The 19772-nt window shown below is 52.0% G+C and overlaps 3 protein-coding genes across 9 annotated transcripts; 1 reads left to right on the top strand and 2 right to left on the bottom strand.

The window, feature by feature from the left end:
- Window positions 1-16: 16 nt before the first annotated feature.
- On the bottom strand, window positions 17-4048 carry RPUSD2 (RNA pseudouridine synthase domain containing 2). Its single transcript, XM_075095275.1, has 3 exons — window positions 3323-4048; window positions 2531-2827; window positions 17-1818 (listed from the first exon to the last, which is right to left on the bottom strand). Exons 1-3 carry the CDS (start codon window positions 4031-4033, stop codon window positions 1036-1038), a joined length of 1791 nt encoding a protein of 596 aa, XP_074951376.1. The 5' UTR covers window positions 4034-4048; the 3' UTR covers window positions 17-1035.
- Window positions 4049-4592: 544 nt separating this feature from the next.
- Window positions 4593-10790, bottom strand: LOC142058120 (protein-L-isoaspartate(D-aspartate) O-methyltransferase-like). 4 transcript variants are annotated; one of them, XM_075095280.1, is made up of 9 exons: window positions 10665-10790; window positions 9416-9551; window positions 8446-8550; window positions 7894-7925; window positions 7285-7389; window positions 6491-6611; window positions 5768-5853; window positions 5384-5553; window positions 4593-5046 (listed from the first exon to the last, which is right to left on the bottom strand). In XM_075095280.1, the coding sequence occupies exons 2-9, from the start codon at window positions 9528-9530 to the stop codon at window positions 5034-5036; spliced, it is 747 nt and encodes a 248-aa protein (XP_074951381.1). In that variant the 5' UTR covers window positions 9531-9551; window positions 10665-10790; the 3' UTR covers window positions 4593-5033. The 4 variants fall into 4 exon arrangements, with proteins under 4 accessions (XP_074951381.1, XP_074951382.1, XP_074951380.1 ...); XM_075095281.1 differs by having other exon boundaries at window positions 10640-10669; XM_075095279.1 differs by lacking the exon at window positions 10665-10790 and adding an exon at window positions 10550-10649.
- Window positions 10252-17015, top strand: CCDC32 (coiled-coil domain containing 32). Of its 4 annotated transcripts, none has more exons than XM_075095285.1 (4): window positions 10252-10304; window positions 11264-11513; window positions 13693-13849; window positions 15714-17015. In XM_075095285.1, exons 2-4 carry the CDS (start codon window positions 11273-11275, stop codon window positions 15850-15852), a joined length of 537 nt encoding a protein of 178 aa, XP_074951386.1. In that variant the 5' UTR covers window positions 10252-10304; window positions 11264-11272; the 3' UTR covers window positions 15853-17015. The 4 variants fall into 4 exon arrangements, with proteins under 4 accessions (XP_074951386.1, XP_074951385.1, XP_074951384.1 ...); XM_075095284.1 differs by lacking the exon at window positions 10252-10304 and adding an exon at window positions 10785-10915; XM_075095283.1 differs by lacking the exon at window positions 10252-10304 and adding an exon at window positions 10868-10955.
- The last annotated feature ends 2757 nt before the right edge of the window (window positions 17016-19772 follow it).

The following is a 19772-nucleotide window of genomic DNA, read 5'->3' as shown; positions in this document are numbered from 1 at the left end:
GCATTACAAAGTCATCTGGTTTGTAAAACAGCTTTTGTTTTTCTTTAAAGCCTATTGTCACATTGAAGCAGTATTAAAAACAATTCCACACCAATCACAAACAACCCACCTACGGTACAGTTTTAAAAAAATAATTAAAAAACTAGAAGTTGGCAGACTGACCTCTGCGTTGGACTTTTGCTGAGGTATGAAGATGCTTTTGGTGAGGCGTATGGGACAGAGAAGGACAGGATCTCAGCAGAGAAGCCAGATATTTTTGAGGAGGCCGGAGATAAGCCACAGGACAGGTCGCAAAGCAGAACGGCAAAATCTACTGAATCAGTCCCTTATGAATTTCATAAAGAGAAAATCTGGGGACTAGCACCTCCAGAGATAGGCCCAATACAGAGAGATCCATCCCTAGAGTTACTAACTTTAAATTAAGCCATTAACTGAACCAATTCTGAAAGAGGAATTTCAAAGCCAAGCCCACCTTGCTGACACACCGACAGCACAAACGGGATCAGCTTCCCAGGGCTCTGATTCTGCCTTACGGCACATTCCGTGATGACTTTTGGGTTTTAAAAATCAGTCTGACAATGAAACACAGTAAAATCAGCTTTTTGTACGACAGGACATCCAGCGTACCGAACAACATTCCAGCAGCTCTTATTGCAAGACACAGGAACCCAGCAGCCCGGTAGAAAAGTCAGTTCCTGACTTTTAAGCGCACGCACTGAATTATCTGTGCCGAACATCGCCAGCAGACCCAGAACAAGGTTGAGGTGAAAGGCAAGGCTGCCCGTGCCAAGCGACGTTTGCTGCCCTCAAGTGCTCGTTCACTGAAGGACAACAGGAATCTAGCGTTGTCTCCCTGCTCCTCTTTCACCGTGCCCGCCGGCAGCCGGGACAGCTCTCCAGCCCCAGCAACCCTCCCCACCCCATCTCAAGTCACGGGCAGCTTGTTCACCTCAACCGCGTTGAAAAAAGTAAACCCGAGGTCTTTACGAGACGCTTTGCCGGCCAGCCACGCCCGCAGGTGTCAGAAGTCCTCGGTCATTCCTCCCACTCTTCCGCTGCCCACTCGGGCATCTTGGAGCAATACTCGAACTCCGCTCCCTTGTAGCGCAAGGCATGTAGGTACATCACCAGCTCCTCGGGAGACGGGTCCCGCCTTGTCATTTTACACTCCACGCACAAAGGGTCCTTCTCTTCTGAACTCTTCCCTCCCGTTTGCCCATCCCGATTCTCCCAGGAACCGAGCTCTTTGTTGTTTTCAAGCCTCTCCTGGTTGCTACCAGAGTCCAGCGGACAAGCTGCTGCGCCGTTTCTCTCAGGATCCTTAGCGTCCTCGGCAGGGCAAGAGCTCTCATTGACAGGACCAGACTTTGTGCAGCCACCTGCATTACCACAGTCTTGATTTTCAGCACTGGCGTTCAAATCCTCCTCTGAAATACCCAAGATATCCAGGCTCTGTTTGGAACGATGCTCCTCTACCAGCGCCTTCAGGAGTTCTTCATCCGTTTTATCGACCTTGCCGCCCTTCCCCCTGTCGGGGCCCCAGGCTTCCATGTTATAGATGGGGTCGTTGACAATAGGATGCCCCAAATACTGCAAATGGACCCGGATCTGGTGCGTGCGGCCAGTACGCGGAAGACACTTGACTACGCTGGTCTTGCCGTTGTAACTGAGCCTCTGGAAGACGGTTTTGCAGACCTTCCCTTTGGGGTCCACGCGGCACACTCCCACTTTGTAAGAAACAACCAGTATGGGCTCTTCGCAGACCACTTCGTGTTCTGGAAACTCCCCCACCACACGACAGACGTACTCCTTTTCCAGCTATGGGGAGACAAGAGTAACTCTCAGAAAACAGAACCGAAAACTGCCTCTGTCCTGATTACACCCGAGTCCCGTCCCAGCTGCTCCTCTCTTTCTCTTCGCTGAAATACATTTGTAGGCAACACAGTGCCTGAATTTTGTCACAACCGAACAGGAAAGGAAAACAGAAAAATCAGCTATTTAAAGCCAAATTTCTCTCACACTTTCCCCAACTAGTCGGAACATCAAGAACACAAGGGCCTGGCTTATTTTCCTCACAGGAAATTCAAGAGCCATCTCTCAGCGACCTTCCGTTTACGGCCCTGAAGCAAATCCTGGAAACCAGTACCCACCCTACAGCTACAGTTGTGTTTGGGTCAAGAGCCAGTGCAAAAATGAGGAAAAACTTCTAAAACTTTTAAAACTGAAAAAGTACTAGGTGACTGACACATTTCCACTTACAACTAATACCGCGCTCTGTTTTGCACAATCGCAGTCGGTTTGCACAGTCCCTCAGGGAAGGAGATCCCTTCCAAACTAATATCACCAAAATCAATTAAATTTTTAGTCAGTCTTCTCTTGACACCCCTCACGCTTAACGCATTGAGAAGAGCAAGATGACCACAAGCTGGGACTTGTATAGACCAAAAGTTTGGCTGACTTTAGACCTCATCTGCTTGAAGAGAATACCGTGTAAGAGACTCCAGGAACTACGGCAGCCCTCCGCTCTCACCTGTCTCTCCCGAACCTGCTCATCAATCCTCTTGGATACCTCTGCGGTCTTGGCAAACATGAGCACTCCCGAGGTCATGCGATCGAGTCGGTGAATGGTGTGCAACTCCTTCAGATCGTGCTCTTTGCCTAGGATGAAGATGACTGTGTTGTGACGAAACCTGCCGCAGGGATGTACTGGCAAGGAGGAGGGTTTGTCCACAACCACCACCTCGTCGTTCTCCACCAAGATCTGGACGGGCTGGGCAGTGACCGGCGGCTCATGGCGATGCACCGTATTCCTGAGAAAATCGTTATTCTGCAAGACAGGCAGATGATTAGCGTGAATCCAGCCTGCACAACCACCCCGTTTGGCCGCACACGGCAGGTGCTTGATGTTGGGGGGTTGGAAGTCATAGATCATTAAGGTTGGAAAAGACCTCTAGGATCATCAAGCCCAACCGCCAACCCAATGAATGAAACGAAAGCCCCTTTGTCCTGGAACCCAGGATTTTGCACAACCACCCTGCTTGTTGACATCTAAATTCAATGACACGTCTGAAGCGGTATCTCCGTGCCTCGCGCGCTCTCGGGGGCTGGTTCGGAAGCTGCGGGGCACGCCAGCTCTGCGCAGGGCTGCAGGATCCACGTACTCCTGACCCCACTGGGGCAAGGATTCCCTGGGAGACCCGATTCCCCTCAAACCGCGCAGACGCCCGCACCACCGCGGGGCGATCCCCATCACACGCACCGCGGGAGATGCGGTCTCCCACGCCACGCTCAGCACCGGGACGCCCCCCCCCGGGGAGCCCACCTTGAGCACGATGTCCAGGTCGCGCACGGGCTCCTCATTGAGGCGGAGGCGGCCGGCGCGGGCGGCGGCCCGGTAGTAGGCGAGGGGCTGGGCGCGGAACTCGGTGCTGAAGACGTGGAGGAGGCTGCGGCCCACCCAGCGGCCCTTGCAGTAGGTGCGGAAATCGAAGTAGTAGGGCCGCACCTTGCGCAGCCCTCCCTCGAAGTAGTAGGAGGTCTCGGCGAAGTGCTCCGCTCCGAAGCTCACCCCCGCGCTCAGCTTCCGCGGCGGCGGCACGTAGCGCTCCCCGGCCGCCAGCCGCCGCTTCTTGGGGGCCGGCGCCGCTTCCTCCCTGCCGCCGGGGCCCGGCGGCTCCTGCTCCTCCCCGCCGCCGCCGCTCGGGCCGGGGCCCGGCTCCGCCATGCCGCCGGGGCGGGGAAGGAGCGGGCGCGGCGGGTGGGACCCGCTCCGCGCCACCCGGCACACCCGCGCTCCCAGCAGCAGCACGCCGGCGCGCCGCGCGGCGCACGGCGTGACGCACGGACCGAGGGCCAATCGCCGCGAAGCCACGCCCCCCCAGCACTCGCGCGCCGGGCGCCTGTCCCCTTCCCGCTCCGCCGTCGCCTCAGGTGAGGCGGCGGCAGAGCCGAGCGGGATCGCCACCGGCTGTCCTCCCTCATCGCCGCTCAGGATCACGCAACCGTTAAGGATGGAACAGACCTCTCGGATCATCAAGTCCAGCCACCAACCCAACACCCCCAGGCCTCCTAAACCATATACCCAAGTGCCACGTCTGCGCAGTGTTTGAACCCCCCCAGGGACGGTGACTCCCCCACCTCTCTGGGCAGCCTGTGCCAGGGCCTGACCGCTCTGGCAGGGAAGACATTTCCCCTCATATCCAACCTAAACCTCCCCTGACGCAGCTTGAGGCCGTTTCCTCTCGTCCTGTCACTGGTGACTTGGGAGCAGAGACCGACCCCCCCCTCACTCCAGCCCCTCTCAGGCAGCTGCAGAGAGCGAGAAGGGCTCCCCTCAGCCTCCCCTTCTCCAGGCTAAACCCCTCCAGCCCCCTCAGCTGCTCCCCAGCACTCTTGTTCTCCAAGAAGCCGCCCTTATGGTCCACCGACCGCTCCTAAGCCTCCCAATTTCAGCTGCCCACGCAGCCAAGGGCCGGCGGGCAAAGGACAGGCGCATCAGGGAAAGACCAAGAGACTGAGATTTTTCTTAACCCCAAAATTTGCAGTGTTGCTACCAGAGATTAAATTAGTTGATGCAAGACAGGAAAAGAACATGCTCTCATAATTAAACTTTGACAAATCAGGGTAGATTGCTGCTCTGAAACAGTAATTGCATCTTATTTTCTTCAAGCATTAGGCAGAGTAGTCAATATTAAAGAGTATTTTTAGTGAAGGTTTAGGTATTCCTGTCTGCTTTTGGAATTCTCTGTGAATAGACGTTACCTACAGCTTATCAGAGAGGATAGCTGGAGTTGCCTGGATCCACTCACTGTCTGGAACCAGACGTGGCCTCCGAGAGCCTCCCCTGCTCCTGGAGAAACACCCTTTGCTCCATCCCTCTGGAACAAGCTCTGCTAAAGCAGAACTTGCCTTTGTGAGCACATGCACTGATAAAGCTTCCGTTCAAAAAGCAAAACTGTACAGGCCCTCCACAGTCATAATTCCCATTCATGAGCTTTCTGAGGTGACTTTAGAGATATCCATCCATCCATCTGTCAGAATTCATCCCTGAGGCAAAGGAAAACCAACAGTTACTAGTCGTGGCCTCCAGTTCAGTGACAGAATCAACATGGCTACACTGTTTATGGAAGCGCACAGGCTCCAAAAAAAAAAAAAAAGGAAAAAGAAAAGCTCTGGTCCTCAGTCTGCAAGCCCTATCTAATAGAAAACACATCCTGCTCTCCTGCTGTGCCTTCCCACAGCCAAGCCTCTTTCTCCTCTTTTTTGACAAACAGCTTCTGCTAGGAATCCAGGACTCTGTCAGTAAAGCCAGCAGCCAGGGAGATCAAGCTCACAGGGACAGCTGTGAGGAAGAAACATTCCTCAAGGGAGAGCAAATTTTTACCGAGGCCACTGCTTTTCCTTATCTGTCAGAGGAACATAGATCACGCCCATCAGTTGCGTTTCGACGATCTGCCCGTCGCTGGTTTTGTCGTACTGCATCAGAATTTGGTTTGCGCCTTCGGGACCAACAGGCAATATTAACCGACCTCCTGGCTTCAGTTCATTCAGCAACTGGCAAGCAGAGAAATCAGAATCAGCCAAAAAAAGAGACAACAGAAATAAGCCACGCTGTGAAGGTCACAACACCTTGAAAAGCAGAAGCTTGCCAGCTCCATGTAAAACAGACAGAATCAGCAGCTTCCACTGGTTCCCTAATCATTATTTTTTTCACAGCCACTGATGCAGGCAGCCCACAGCAACGGACACCCAGCACAATCACTCTTACCTCCTTTGGTACAGTTGCCGCTGCCGCTCCAACGTGAATGGCATCATAAGGAGCCTCCTCGGGGTATCCCTGCCTGCCGTCTCCAACTACAGGAGGAAAAAGGCAGAAAAGACTTTCATTCTGATAACAACTCCACGCAAAAATAATTCTCCCTATATCCTTTCAACTGCAGTCTAGATGGTGAAAACTTCGTAACAACATTGCAATGGGAACTTGAATTTTGTTGGTTTACTTTTTAAAAAGCGGGAGAGATTTCTGCACCCGAGCCATGCTAGAAGAGGGAACAAAGAAGGAAGAATTCAAAGCCAGGAGGGCCTTTCAATAATACCGTGCATTTGTGCAGACTCGAGATTCCAGATACAGGAAGAGCCGACTTAAGTGATCCTCCCCAAAACCACAACAGTGTGCACAGACCCTTCCAAATAAACTAAAACCCAGATGTGGCAGGACCACTCTCCTTTGAGGAGCATCTTTTACTGAATTAAGACAGTTACTGCACACTTGCAAGTAAGGCGTACGATAAGGCTGCCTGTAACATTAACTACTACTTGTTTATACCATAGTGTGCGGGTCAGCGTGGCACGGTGCTTACTTAGCCAGTGGTTTCTGGCAACACTGTGGCAAGCATTGACACGAACTGGAACTGCTTTGAGCAGAGCTCTGCAGCAGCCGGACCTAATGCTGCACGGGAGAGAACAAGCGTCAGGATCCCAGAGAGCTCACCCACAAGCTTTACACGGCCGGAGCTGAGCAAAGTTGGATCATCTTCTTGGACGTTTCTGATGGATTCGTGTACCAGCTCTTTGATGTGCTCTACACCCACAGCCTTCCCTGTTGGGCCCATCTAAAAAGAAACCGGCAGACAAACACCTCTATAACTCCTATAATTTAGAGGGGTGTATTTTATAGGGCAAGTTACTGTGGGGATTGGAGAATTTGCAGGAGGAAACTTAAGAGCAGAGTTTCTGAACAGGAGGTGCAACTACTCTGCCCCGTTGGTTTTAAGGCTGAGTAGTCCCAGTCACACTGGCTTCTCGAGGGATGCACAGACCCTGCCTACAGGGACTCCCAGGAATCCTGCATTTCCAAAGAAATAATTTTGTGGCAGAATTAGCGGCTTCCGAGGCAGGGCCAGTTCTTGACTAACTAACCTCCCAGGAAGAGTAACTTGACCAGCTTTCTCACACTTCACAGAAAATACTTTTAGTTTAAAAAACAAAGAAACAGCCTGTGACTACTTAAGGAGCAAAGCAAAAAGAACCTGCGGTGGACTTGCAGAGTAGATTTGCACGCTCATCTCCACCTGAACTGGGTTAACATACAGAACATTGCACGGCTGATACAGCATCCATTTGCATTCCAAAAATTACTGTATTTCTTTTTCCTACCAGCGGGCCTGGGAAGAGTTTAGCCCTTCCCCCACTGCCTTCTCTCCCCGCAAGCAGCACATGCCAGCTGCGGCAAGCTACGGGTCCTGACGCACTGCGCTAGCTAGAACTGGAGTCCCGTGAGCTTACCATCCTGGCAAAGCAAGCTGTAAGGTATCCACTTCCAGATCCAACATCCAGCGCTTTTGCACCTTCCACAAGCTGATCCTTTAGCAACTCCAGTGCGTGGGCATGCTGTGTTGGACCACAAGGACAAGGAGGTGTGAAACATCCCACTTTAGCGTCCTCTCCTAAAACTTTGTCTTGTTCTAAGCATTATCTGCTCCCATTTAAACACAGCACACCCGGCGTTCTGTCTGACACATTCAGAGGGCAATTCAAGTGTTTGGTCTGGAAGATCTTTTCACAGAACAGCATTTAGGAAGAGGCTCATTAATAAGATGTGAAGCAGCAGGAAAAAAGGTCTCATGCGAGAACCAGACAACATGAACGGTTAGCCTCAGTCGCACAGAAGTGCTATTAAAGCAACTCAAAGGGCTGCAAACTCTTTGAGGCTAAATGGGGCAAACTATTATTGTTAAGAAGAGAAAAGCTTCATGTACACAGTGCCTGAAGAAACAAGCGTGATAATCATGCCCATGGGATGTTTCACCTTTCTACTTTAGTAGTTAAGAAAAAAATAAAATAAAAAACAGCAATTTCCTCTGTTTCCATTAAAAGTGAAGAGTTTCACCTTACCATATGCGGCGCACTGATTGTAGCCTTGTATCCTAAAAGGAAACGAGTGACAGAAGTCATGCAATAAGGAAATCACAATTAAAATCACCAGTGTGAACAGTTCTTTATCCTCCCCCACTTTCCCCTAAAAATAGGAAAACACTCTTCTCCTCTGTGGCACTAAAGCGCTTCATTGACTGAAGATCTCCTCCCGTGGGGTTAGGAACGAGCTCCCGGGGGCCATGCGGTGCTGCGGTTCCCGCGCTGCTCATCCCAGCTCCCAGCTCACCCACCAAACCCCTCCGCAGCCCGCTTCACTCCCCAAGCAGGACTCGGAGCGATCAAGGAACACGTTGAACACCGAAGAGCTGTATTGTTCTTTCCTCTGGATCCCAAAACTGAAATACGGATGGGGTTTGCTCTACTTGACCTACTGTAAAACTCAGCCCCTGTTCTGGGGCGAGAGTGGAGAACTCGGACCTGCCGAGCTGTCCCACGCCCCTTTGCCAGCGTGGCGAGCGCAGTCATCGCGGGCACCGCAGGAGCGGTGATGCCTTGCCTGATGCGACTCACCGATAGACTGAGGAGAATCCATGTACGGGAAATATTTGATGTAGTGACCTCTGTCAGTAGCCAGCAGCACGTCAAAGACTCGCTGGGATTTAATTATTCCTTTTTCTGGGAGAAGGAGGAAAACAGAGACAGAAAGGGCTTAGATCCTCAGTACTGTAGCACAAAGAGATGGGATGGGAGGGTTCTGTTCAGGGAGTTAGTGGAAATGGGAGAATTCAGCCTTAATAAGCGATCCGAGAAGGGACAGAAAACAAAACCGTGGATGGAAGTACATCCTATTCAGTCTCTGCCACATCAAACAAAGTCAGGTCACGGTCCCAACTGCTGGCCCAGCCTCTCTCAGAGGACGGGGACTTACACCCGCAGCATTTCTGGGGCCAGCCAACGTCACGAAAGACAAAGAGAGTCACGCTTTCACTCCTGAAAGCGGAGACTCCGGTTCAGGTTTCAGGACTGGCACAGTGAGTAAACTAAAGCTAAGAGCGATGACTGCAGAAGCGGTCAACATCCCTTCACACCTCACCTCTGCGGGAACTCTTATGGGGGAAAAAATCAGCTTTAGCAGTGGGGGAAGCTCAAAGCTATTTTTAAGTGTGCTCCACCCTGCAAATTGGTGTGGCCGGCCATACCCACACAGCTATATTTGCAACAGTGGTGCAGCTTTATAAAAGGTGTCATGCACTTATCACTCCAGAGCAGTGGAAGGCAAGCTGTGGATAGTCTTTCCTGCTGCTTCTGGCACAGCAACTTGTTTCCAATTATAAATAGAACAAGTTCAGGCTGGGACAAACACTGAAATTCAGGCAATATTAACGCCAACATTTCAGAGCAAGCAGCATTGCGACACATCACTGATACATCATACATATATAATATATATAGTGTTAGATATCTGTACTCTGAAGTGCCAGCGGATTCCATCGGCAGCGTTAGGACGTGCTCTGCACAGGGAGCCCGCCCCGGTACTCACTGTAGAGGTTGTTGACCAGCTCAGGGTGTGTTTTTCCGCTTGAGGTCCAGGCCATCGTTCTGGCAAAGAGCAGTCCCATGAGTGCGAGCACGGCACAGGGTGGCAGGCAGCTCATCCCACGGAGACGGGCGGCGGCCTGCCGAGAGAGGGAATTCAAAACCCCACTCGATGGGCGCCCCAAAACTTCACCTCTCCTTGCTGTAACGTCATCTTGCACTTGCTGTGCTACTCAAAATACAATGGTTTGCAGGTTAGGTAGGTTGGCCGTGAAGAATCACAGAAGGTAGGGGTTGGAAGGGCCCTCTGGAGCTCGCCCCGTCCCACCCCCTGCGTGAGCAGGCACACCCAGAGCAGGGGCACAGGGCCGCGTCCAGGCGGGGGGTGAATGTCTCCAGGGAAGGGACCCCACAGCCTCTCTGGGCAGCCTGTGCCCCTGCTCGGGCACCCGCACAGGGAAGGGGTTTGTCCTCACGTTCAGGTGGAACCTCCCGTGTTCCAACCTGTGCCCGTTGCCCCTTGGCCTGGCGTTGGGCACCACTGAAAAGAGCCCGGCCCCATCCTCCTGACACCCGCCCTTCAGATATTTATAGGCATTGATGAGACCCCCCTCAGCCTTCTCTTCTCCAGGCTGAACAAACCCAGGTCTCTCAGCCTTTCCTCACAAGGGAGATGCTCCAGCCCCTGATCATCTCGGTAGCTCTCCACTGGACTCCCTCCAGCAGTTCCCTGTCCTTGAACTGGGGGGGCCAGAACTGGACGCAGCCCTGCAGGTGTGGCCTCCCTAGGGCGGAGCAGAGGGGAGGAGAACCTCCCTCGCCCTGCTGGCCACGCTCCTTTTCATGCGCCCCAGGACGCCGTTAGCGCCGCTGCCGTCCCGCAGCGCCCCGCGGTTAGAAGGACACACCGCACCTCGGGCAGCGGCCTCGGACCGGGTCCTCAGAGACCCAGCGCCGGGGCCGGGCGGGAGCGGAGCCCCTCACTGCCGCGAGTGGCCCGACGGGGCCGGGCGGCTGCCGGGAGGGGAGGAGGCCCGCGCCCCGGCGGAGGGCACTGGGGCAGAAGGGCGGCGCCTCCTCAGAAAGGCGGCGGGGCCGGAGCCGGGGCAGGGGCCGCGGGGCCCAGCCGCCGCCTTACCGAGGAAAGCGGAGCCGAGGAGGACAGGCCGCGGGCAGGCCGCGGGCCGCCCCCCACCCCCCCAGCCTCCCCCGCCCTGGTGACCGGTACCGGCGCCGCGCGCCCCGGCACTCACCGCGCAGCCGCACTAAAGCCCCCCGTTGCCAGGTGTAACGGCTTCCTCGCCTGGTGCGCGCAGGAAAACTTCCGCCCTTCGCCAAGATGGCGCCCTAGCGGATTCAGTTTCCCTCGCGCATCCTTATCAATTACCCGCCCCCCGCCGGGCGGCGGGCTAATAGGCGCTCTCTTGCCGTCGGGGGAACGCGGCGATTGGCCGGACCCGGACGCCAATCCTCGCGCGGGGAGAAGCCGTTTCCCGTGTTGACGGTGCGGGTGGAGGCGGCGGCGACTGCCGAGGCGGCTGCTGGTAGCAGGATCGGGCCCTCCGCGTCCCCGCGGAGCGGCGGTGACAGGGGTTCCCGGGGGAAGGGGCGGCGGGGTAGGCGGGGCCTGGCTGTCTGCGGGGCCCTTCGGGCCCGGAGGGGCTTGCAGGGTCCCCGGGTGTGAACACGACACAGCGGAGCGTGTCATCGCTCCCCGGAGGGAGCCCACCCTTCCCCGGGGGGGTGGGAGATCCCTAAAACATCTGGCGTGATGCCGCGGGCGGCGGGGGGAGGCCTGGGAGAGAGGGCTGTCCACGCCACCGCGTCCATCGTTTCATTCCCCCCGCCTCAGGGCTCCACGATGAGAATGATTGAGAGCGTGGACTCTGCGGTGGCCAGGCCCAGCGAAGACCTCTGGGCCGAAATCTGTGCGTGCCTGCCGCGTCCCGAGCAGAAGGATGCTGGCGACGCTTTCACTGACTCCTTCACAGATGCCTGCGCCAGCGGAGGAGGCCAGGGCGGTGGGCCAGATGGCTCTTCCCAAGCAAACCCCAAGCCCTGGGCACCCCTCAATGATTCAGAGGTGTATTTAGCATCCCTAGGTGAGTGTCTGCGAGGCTTCGATGTCTCCGTGTGCTTAGGTGCCCCATGGCAGCTGTGGCTTTACGCGGCCGGGGAGATGGTGCTCACAGCTCTGGTTGGAAAGGTGTCTTGCAGCTGTTTAATAGAGCATCTGACAAATTTCCTGCAAGTGCCTCAGTGGAAATGAGAAGCACCGTCATAGCTTTTTCAGCTATGCCACACAAAGGAACTTTTCATCAAGTACAAACTGAAGAATTTGGGCTTTTCCCCCAAAAAATACGTGGGGTAGGGACGCTGCTGGTTTTTCTCTAAAGAGCATGTAGTCCCACTGTAGTTGACTTGGGGAGGGGATACACATTCTGAACTTGTATAGATCCTGTGCGCTTCTGTCGCCAGTGTTGGTCTCACTTTTTTTACGGAGTCTCAGGAGATGATTTCTGGAAAGAGAAAAGTGAAATTTCTTTCTGTGGCCTGTATTCTGGTTGGAGAGAAGGGGGGCAGGTATGGGAGAGAAAGCTCTGATGCCTTCCCGAATCACGCCTGCTGGATTCTGTACTTTAAGATGACAGATCATGCAGAGCGTCTTTCCACGATTGCTTCTCTAAATTCCTGCATAATCTATAAAGCCATAAAGTGATTGTGAACAGCATAAACAGCTGATAGAAACACTTAATATGAGGGATGAGAAGGTTGCTAGTACTGGAGCTAACATCCTAGCACAGCCAAGCGGTCTTTAGCTCTAATTTGGAATTTGTCACCCTCTTCTAACTATTTCCTACTCCCTTCAGAGGCCTCACTGTACAACGGCTTTCAACCCCAGGGCGGATGCTCCTGGTGCCTGTTAGGAGGAAGCTGTGGGGTTCCCCTGCTCCATCCTTATGCCTCTTCTTTCCCTCCTGTGGCATTATTTTTGCTTTGGGTCAGTTTGCAACCTGGCATGCCGTGCCGGCACACACATAGCCGCCTTGGCTGGCGCAGGAGGCTGCGTGCAGAAACAGGCCAGGAGGAGCGGGTGGCAGGAGTGGCTCTGTAAGCTTTTACTTCTGCTAGCACTTCCATCTTGCCTCAGCTGCTGCTTTAGACTATTATTTCACAGGATGCTAAGTAGAGCTCTTCGTATCAGATCAAGGGTGCAACAAGACATCAGCTGCTCTTCTGGTATTAATTACTGCTGCAGTTCCAACTTGTTCAGAAAATGCCAGCGGATTAATTTTTACAAATAGGCTTCGGACTAGATTTGTGTCTGTTCTCACAGCCAGGATGAAAGTGTAACACCAGCACAAAGTTTCTCTCATACATTCTGGCTGAGTCAACAGAAATATAAACCTGTTCCAGGCTTGTACCTGGCCAGGATTAGCGATTGTGCAACCGTAGCATCAGCCTGCCGGTGTGTTTGGGCAGGTACAGTAATTTACATCTGAATTGCTAGGGCCCGAGACTTTTGGTGACCGCTCAATTCTGCAACACAAGACAACCTCTGAAAAGGTCAAGAGGTGGGCCACGCTGCTGTGGGCTAACCCAGTTCAACACATGATATACGCTTTTCAGTAAAAAGCCTGATCACAGGTCACTACCTGACCCAATTTAAGGAGGAAACCATTATAATGGGATTTCGTGACCAGAGGAATTAATTAAATTTGCTTTCTTGTAGCTTTGTGCACTGTAGTTGGATTACCCTGCGTCTGGCGAGGAGGCGCTTTTCTTCGTCCCCTGTGGCTGAGAAACTCACAATATCACATTCCGTTATGAGGCACCCAGCTAATAACAGTGCCGCGCTCGCGTTTTTTCCCCTCGGTTTGGGCATTATTTGGATTCACGCTGCAATTAGTGCGATTTGTATTCCACGCCAACACGTGTGGAAGTTGTGGGAACTTCATGGCTGTGAGATCTGAACCCTCCCGTGCGATTTCACGGAGACTGAGCAGTGACCGGGAAAGGCATTAAACTCAAAAATGGGCAGAGCTGACTCACTGCATAAACCGTATTTCCTTCAGAAGCATCACCTAAGCAATATCATCTTGTGCGAGAAATACGCTCACGCAGGCTTGAAATACAGGGGGGGAAATTACTTTTAAAATATGTCTTAGTCTTGAAAAGTTAGTTTAACTTTTTTTGATATAGAAGCCCAGCTACTTCTTTTCTTCCCTTTCAGAAGAACATAATACGGACAATAACAACCCCTCTGTTGCCTCTTCACAGAGAGAAGACTGATGAGAATTAAAGGCTTGTCTCAAGAGGTGACCTCCAAGGACATGCTGCGCACCCTCTCCCAGGCTAAGAAGGAATGCTGGGACAGGTTCCTGCAGGAGAAGTTTGAGTCTGAATTTTACGTGGAGGGACATGACTCTGATGAGAGGTAATAAGCAAGTCGATGAGAAGCGGCTACCCCTTACCGTGCCAGCAAACAGACTTTATTTCCTTAAAAACTGAAGTAAGGTTTCGTCAGGACTTGCGATAGGGCATTATGGCAAAAGTGGCGTCTCATTGCGACTTGGAGAGGCCGCCACGGGCTTCCTGAAACCATTTGATAACGGCCAGTTGCGTTGTGCTAGAGGGGAGCGCACAGAGCACGTAGGCTTTGAACTTTCAGCTCTTTTCTGCATCCCTCAGACCGGGGCGATCCAGGGTGGAAACAACTGGAACCTTCTTGATAATTTTTCCCTCGTCACATTTGGGGTCGGGAAGGAATGGAGTGGAGGAGGGGATGTCTAATGTGTCTCAGATTGGCTTTTTTTTAAGGCTTAAGTTCAGAAGTGAACCCCAGGCCATTCCCTGCATCTCAGAAAAGGCACAGTTAAGCACTGCTTCAGACACAAGTGGGGTTTGAGGTTCTTTACAGGGCTGGTACCAGTCCTGAGATGACATTTCCTGAGTGGCTCTCCCTTCCGTGCCCCTCTCACAACGCTGCTGCTCTCTCACCCATTACCCTTTTACAGATGATGTGTGAATTAAGATGAGGGTCCTTTTCTTTAGCAAACTCACATTTCCAATCACTTATAATGCTCTCCATATTCCTCCTTTCTGAGCTGACATTTTTCATGATTGCTTCTAGCTGAAAAGAAGATTATTTTTCTCCCTTGAAGAAAATCTACTTAAGCTAGTTTGGGAGTTTAAGTGTGAAAAATAATCCGTGTTTATAAGGAGTTTTTAGATTCTTTCTTTGATCAGTTAACTTCAATGTGATTTATATTTAAAGCCAAGCTTTTGTAGACGTATCTGCTCTTTCTACTGTTTTTAAAGGCTGGGACGTTATCTGTGAAAGAATTTTCCTCCCCAGAATGTGACGATGAAGTTAGAGGTCCCTCCCAAATGGTACTGAAGCATTTGATTCTCACCCACCAACACAATTAAACAAGCCTTAACTTTTAAGCACACAGATAATTTCAAGGACGTTACCGAGTGAGATTCTGCTCTTGTGAAAGAGCAAGAGTGAGTTAATTTTGTTGTGGTGGTACTGAATGACTTGGATCACGCGCCTAGAAGATGAGCATACACGTGCGCGCATACATTTAAGAATTATATTAAACTTCTAGGATTGTAGCCAGCGTTTAAACAAGGGCAGGGGTAGATCTGTTCTGGTCGGTCCAGTTATTGAGAGACAGGCTGTGAGACAGTAACTGCGCTAGAATATATTTCTAAGCTCCTACAGAACCCACAGCATGGTTAGCATTCTACCGTGTACACATACTGCCTTTTTCTTCTTCAATCTTTTGGTGTTATTTACAGTTATTAACACATTTCTATACGTGCTTCCTGTTTTGGTTTTCTTCCCCTCCCTTCCCCCCTGTATTTCCTAATCTTCATCACAATTAGGTAGTTGTGGGGTTTGTTTGGTTTGTTTTAACTCTAATTTTCTTACTGCCAGCCCAGAAGGCTGGAGAGGGAATTGTAGTCTTTGGCTACAGAGACAGACCAGTACTTCAAGAACATAAAGATTGACGTACCTGCTCAGGATTCTTTTCATTGAGAAAAATCCGAGCGTAAAACATTTCTAACCATAGTCGAAAAAGCCCAACTACAGCAGAATGTCTTTGTAGAAGGAAGGGTTCTGCTGCTCCTCTGGCACACGGAGCAGCCTCGCGTAGCCCTGACCTGTGGCAATAGGGGACCTGCGGAGGTGAAAGGAATAGACACGGAGTGTCTTCCTGACCCTTTTTTCATGCGTTCCCATGAGGCTTTGTTGCTCTCTCGTTTCACCTTGTGGCTTTTCTTTCCCTCAGCACGCTGGAGCACCTAAAGCGATGGCTTCAACCTGACAAAGTGGCGATCAGTACCGAGGAGGTGCAGTACCTCATCCCTCCGGAACCTCAGCCGGAGAAGCAGGAGGCTGAGGAAGAACCTCCAGCTGCAGAGCAGTGAGACACAGGCCAGCCGTGCCGCAGAGCTGCCTCTTGTCCCAGCCCTGAGGAAGCTGTATCCAGCGGTAGAATTAATGGGGAGGGAAGGGAGGGCAAAAGTGCCTGTTTTCAGTCACTTAAAAACCCAAACCACCCCAACACACAAAAACCCCAGCTCTGGACCTCCAGAGGCAGCCACTGGCACTAGTTACGGACAGGAGCGGAGCGCCCGTGACGCAGCATATGCTGAACTGAGATCTTTGATCTTCTCCCAGCCTGTAGCAACCTGATCCTTCCGGTCGGAACGGGAATAGTTTGTAATTCATCAGGAGACGTATTGAACAAACAAACAAAAGCGGTTGTTCAGACGCATCAGAAAATATAGTGGTCTAGAATAGAACAGATGAAACCACTGAATCAGTTTTTCTTCCCGTTTTTACCCTTTTTAATTACTCGGGTGGGTTTTTTTCTTTCCTGCAAAGCCCGCCGTGGTGTTTCCTGCGCACCTTCACTGTTTGAGCCGGGGCTGGCCCTGAGCCGTGCCTGGAAGAAGACATATTTTTCACCTCCATGAATTTGGAACCCTGAGGGAAGCTATCGTTGCAATCATTAAATTGATGGCATCACTGACATCGTAACTATGTAACGTTCCTCCGTATGTAACGCACCCTCCTACAACAGCCCGCTTTATTGGCCACACTCCGCTATAGCACAGACTGGAGGGGAAGCGCTGTTTTTTCTCTGGTTGATCATTTTGTACCTGTTTTTTGTCTCCTTCAGCCTCTCCAAAAGAGGGTCAAGTGAGATTCTGTATCGGGAAGCCAAGAGCGACAGCCAGGGAGGCCACAAATACCTTGTTTTCATCACAGACTCACATAGAATTATCCGATTTAAGTGTGTTCTAGTATATAATTGTTTTTCATTCTGTTTAACTCGGCGGAGGGTTGTTTCCCATGACTGATCAAAGACTCTGTAACCGTGTGCTTGTATAAAACCGACGCTTCTCTGACCGGCGCTTTCTGCCTCGGCACTGACGCTAAGGGTCGATAGAGGGAAGCAGCGTACATCTTCTGTCAGCTACAGCTACTTAGGGCAGAAATTGTAGGGGTGGTTCTAGTAGTTCCTGCGCGCTGGATTCGTACCGCGTTCGTTATGTACCTGTACGAAAATACATTTTTAAAAGCAGCTGCTTCGCACGCCTGCCTCGTTTCCCGCCTCTGTGCAATTACCAACGGCGCTATTCTCTCGTTCGCCGAGAGCCGACACGCTGTGGCGCTGCTTCTGCAGTGGCGTGACTCGGTGTCTGTTTGCAGGGCCAGCTTTATCAGCGTCACCACCCAGCCCGGGCTCGCCCCGCGCAGGAGCGTCGCGCTCGTCCTTCTCCATTACAACAATCGCTTTTTTTTTTTTTTTTTTAAAGACTTGAGAAACGGGGTGAATCACCCATATGTCAACGATACAAGACTTGCAAGTCTCGTGTCTTGCCGGAGGGTGGTTTTTGTCAACGTCCCTTTGAACGGATCTCTAAAAATAAGCCTGCCTTCGTGCACAGGCGTAGTGCTGTAAGTCTCTCTCACCTGCGATGCCAAGCTATAGCAAAGAGGCTTCTGAGTATTTGCCTGAAATGGTGTGTACAGAGGAAGATGCAATTTCTCTGTCTGTACCCAGGCTATTTCATAGCCCATACATTTCCTTCTTGTCATGAGCAGTGGCTGTGGAGATGCTTTATATTATCTTGTCTATTCCCCCTGAAGCTATCCGAGAAAGAAGCGTATTCAGAGTAACTGCACACGCACACAGTTCCAGGTCCACATAACCTAGCATTTCCTCTAGGGAAGGGACCTTAGAGGAGCTCTTACCATTTCATTTTTAAAAATAGCTCAGAAGCCCAAGGAAACGGTCTGGGGGAGGACTGTTGCCCAAATACAGAATTAGCCGAGGTCTTTGCGTCGATTCTCTGGCAGGATGCAGGCAGGGCCCTCGCCGGCTAGTGGCGTATACCTGTGCGGATGCCTGCAGAACAAGGTTGTCTGCCTTGATTCGTCCAAAACACCAGCCCTCCCCGAGTAGCTTCTTGTGCGGGAGGATCCATTTAGACAGAGCAGGGAAGAGCGGCTGTTCCAGCCCTCTGCGTTCCCACAGCGCTCCGCCAGGACGCAGGGAGCAGGGCCGGTTGCTGCACGCGGGCAACAGGCGCTCATCGTTGTCATCGGGTCCGGGGACTTTCGGTAACGAAGCGAGAATAACTCGGTACCAAGCAGGATAGAGGCCAGAAGGCCAAACAACTGCTCTGCGATGGAGGAGGAGAAAAGAACTAGAGCTGGTCGTTTCCATGGACCGTTGAAGAGATCTTCGTGAACGGCCGCGGCCGGGTCCGAGAGGGAGCGTCCACCCGAGGGCCGCACCAGCTCCCACGCCGAGCAGCGCCGCGTCTGCGTTGTGAAAGGGTCGGTGCAACGTCAGCTCTGCGGGCTCTGGCGCGGCCCAGAAAGCTGGATGAGCGCCGGGCCGCCTAGCAGGGTTTTGCTCAGTTGTCCCGCTGTAAATCGGGTCCTGAAGCGCTGCAGCGTCATCTCGTCAGCAGAAAATTAAACCTGCCAAAGCGCTTCTAGACTGGCACGTCATCGGAGGCTGCCTTCAGATCGAGCAATAGATCCGGGCCTGTCGATCTGCAGGCTTGCGCCAAAGGCTGCCTGACTCGGTCTAACTCAGCTGGGACGTGAACAGTAGGACTGAAAGACCTGATCTATCTGCTTAAGAACAAATAAAAGATTTTTTTAAAAAGCTGTTTTATAAGCACACAAGCTATTTTTTTTATTTAGTTTTGCCCTAACCACGCTTTTACTGTTTAGAAGCATTTACGCTGGAGTGGCCTAACCCTGTGTTGCTCACGGAGGGGCCAACATCCAGCGAGGGTACTACAGCACAGAGGTGGTTGGAAGAACAGGCTGGGAGCTTTCTCATGGTCCACCCTTTGGACACTGTCCCAGAAGAAATTAAGCTTGGGATGGGTGTATACTTAGGTCACGGTAAGAGTAGCCAGAACTCTGTTAAAACCCTTAAAAACATCTTTACAAGATCACTTGAACTGGGCACATGTGAGGAAGCGAGATGCATCCGCGCTGGTTTAACTAGCAAGGACTTTACTTCAAAGGACTACGGTTTATTCTAGGAGAAGCAAGCTGTTTAGCTCTTAGCAATCAAACTCTTCCTGGTACAAGCAGCATTTTCACTAGGGATTATTTTTTTCTTATACAGCAACACCAGCCTTCCTAGACAGGGCAGTCGTTCACACACCAGGAGATGCGCCAACGCAAACAAAAAGAGGAGCCGCTGATAACAGCGTAGCAATAGAGGAAAACCAAACTATAGGTAAGTGCAGATGGGTCCACAGTAGCAGCACCTGAAAGCGTCCACACAAGCAAAGACCTGCTATCAAACATGGGAGATTTTTCAGGTGTGAGAAACTAGTAATCACAAAAGAAATGTTAGCCCCCCCCCCTTGGTTTGTACCCTTTAAAGGCAACGCTTCACCCTTTCCTCTGCGTGAAACAGCGTTTCTCTACCCCCTTAAACTTCCCAGGGAGATGGTGGTGTAACGCCCCGCCGCCATCAGGCTGCCAGCAATTTGGTTTCGAGACGGGGCAGAATAAAGTGAAATCGAAGACCATCCGACTGCTGCCTCGCCAGCGCAACGCGAGAGCCGTTTCTGCAGACGCCACCGGCCAAAGCGACAGCCGGGCTAGCGGCGCACATCAGGCGCCAAGGAAAGGCACGGGAGGAGGAAAAGGGGGTGGAAAACTGGTGCCTCAAAGCACCTTTTTGTTGACAGCGGCACCTAAACCAGTGAGTGACTCTAGAAAAAATATAATCAGGCAATGGCTGGGGCTGATTAGCGTCTCTGTGGAATATAATCACCACAAATGTTAGTTAAACGCAGCA

The sequence above is a fragment of the Phalacrocorax aristotelis genome, chromosome 5 (genome assembly GCF_949628215.1).
Source record: "Phalacrocorax aristotelis chromosome 5, bGulAri2.1, whole genome shotgun sequence".
NCBI lineage: Eukaryota > Metazoa > Chordata > Aves > Suliformes > Phalacrocoracidae > Phalacrocorax > Phalacrocorax aristotelis.
This window is presented reverse-complemented; position numbering and strand designations above follow the sequence as displayed.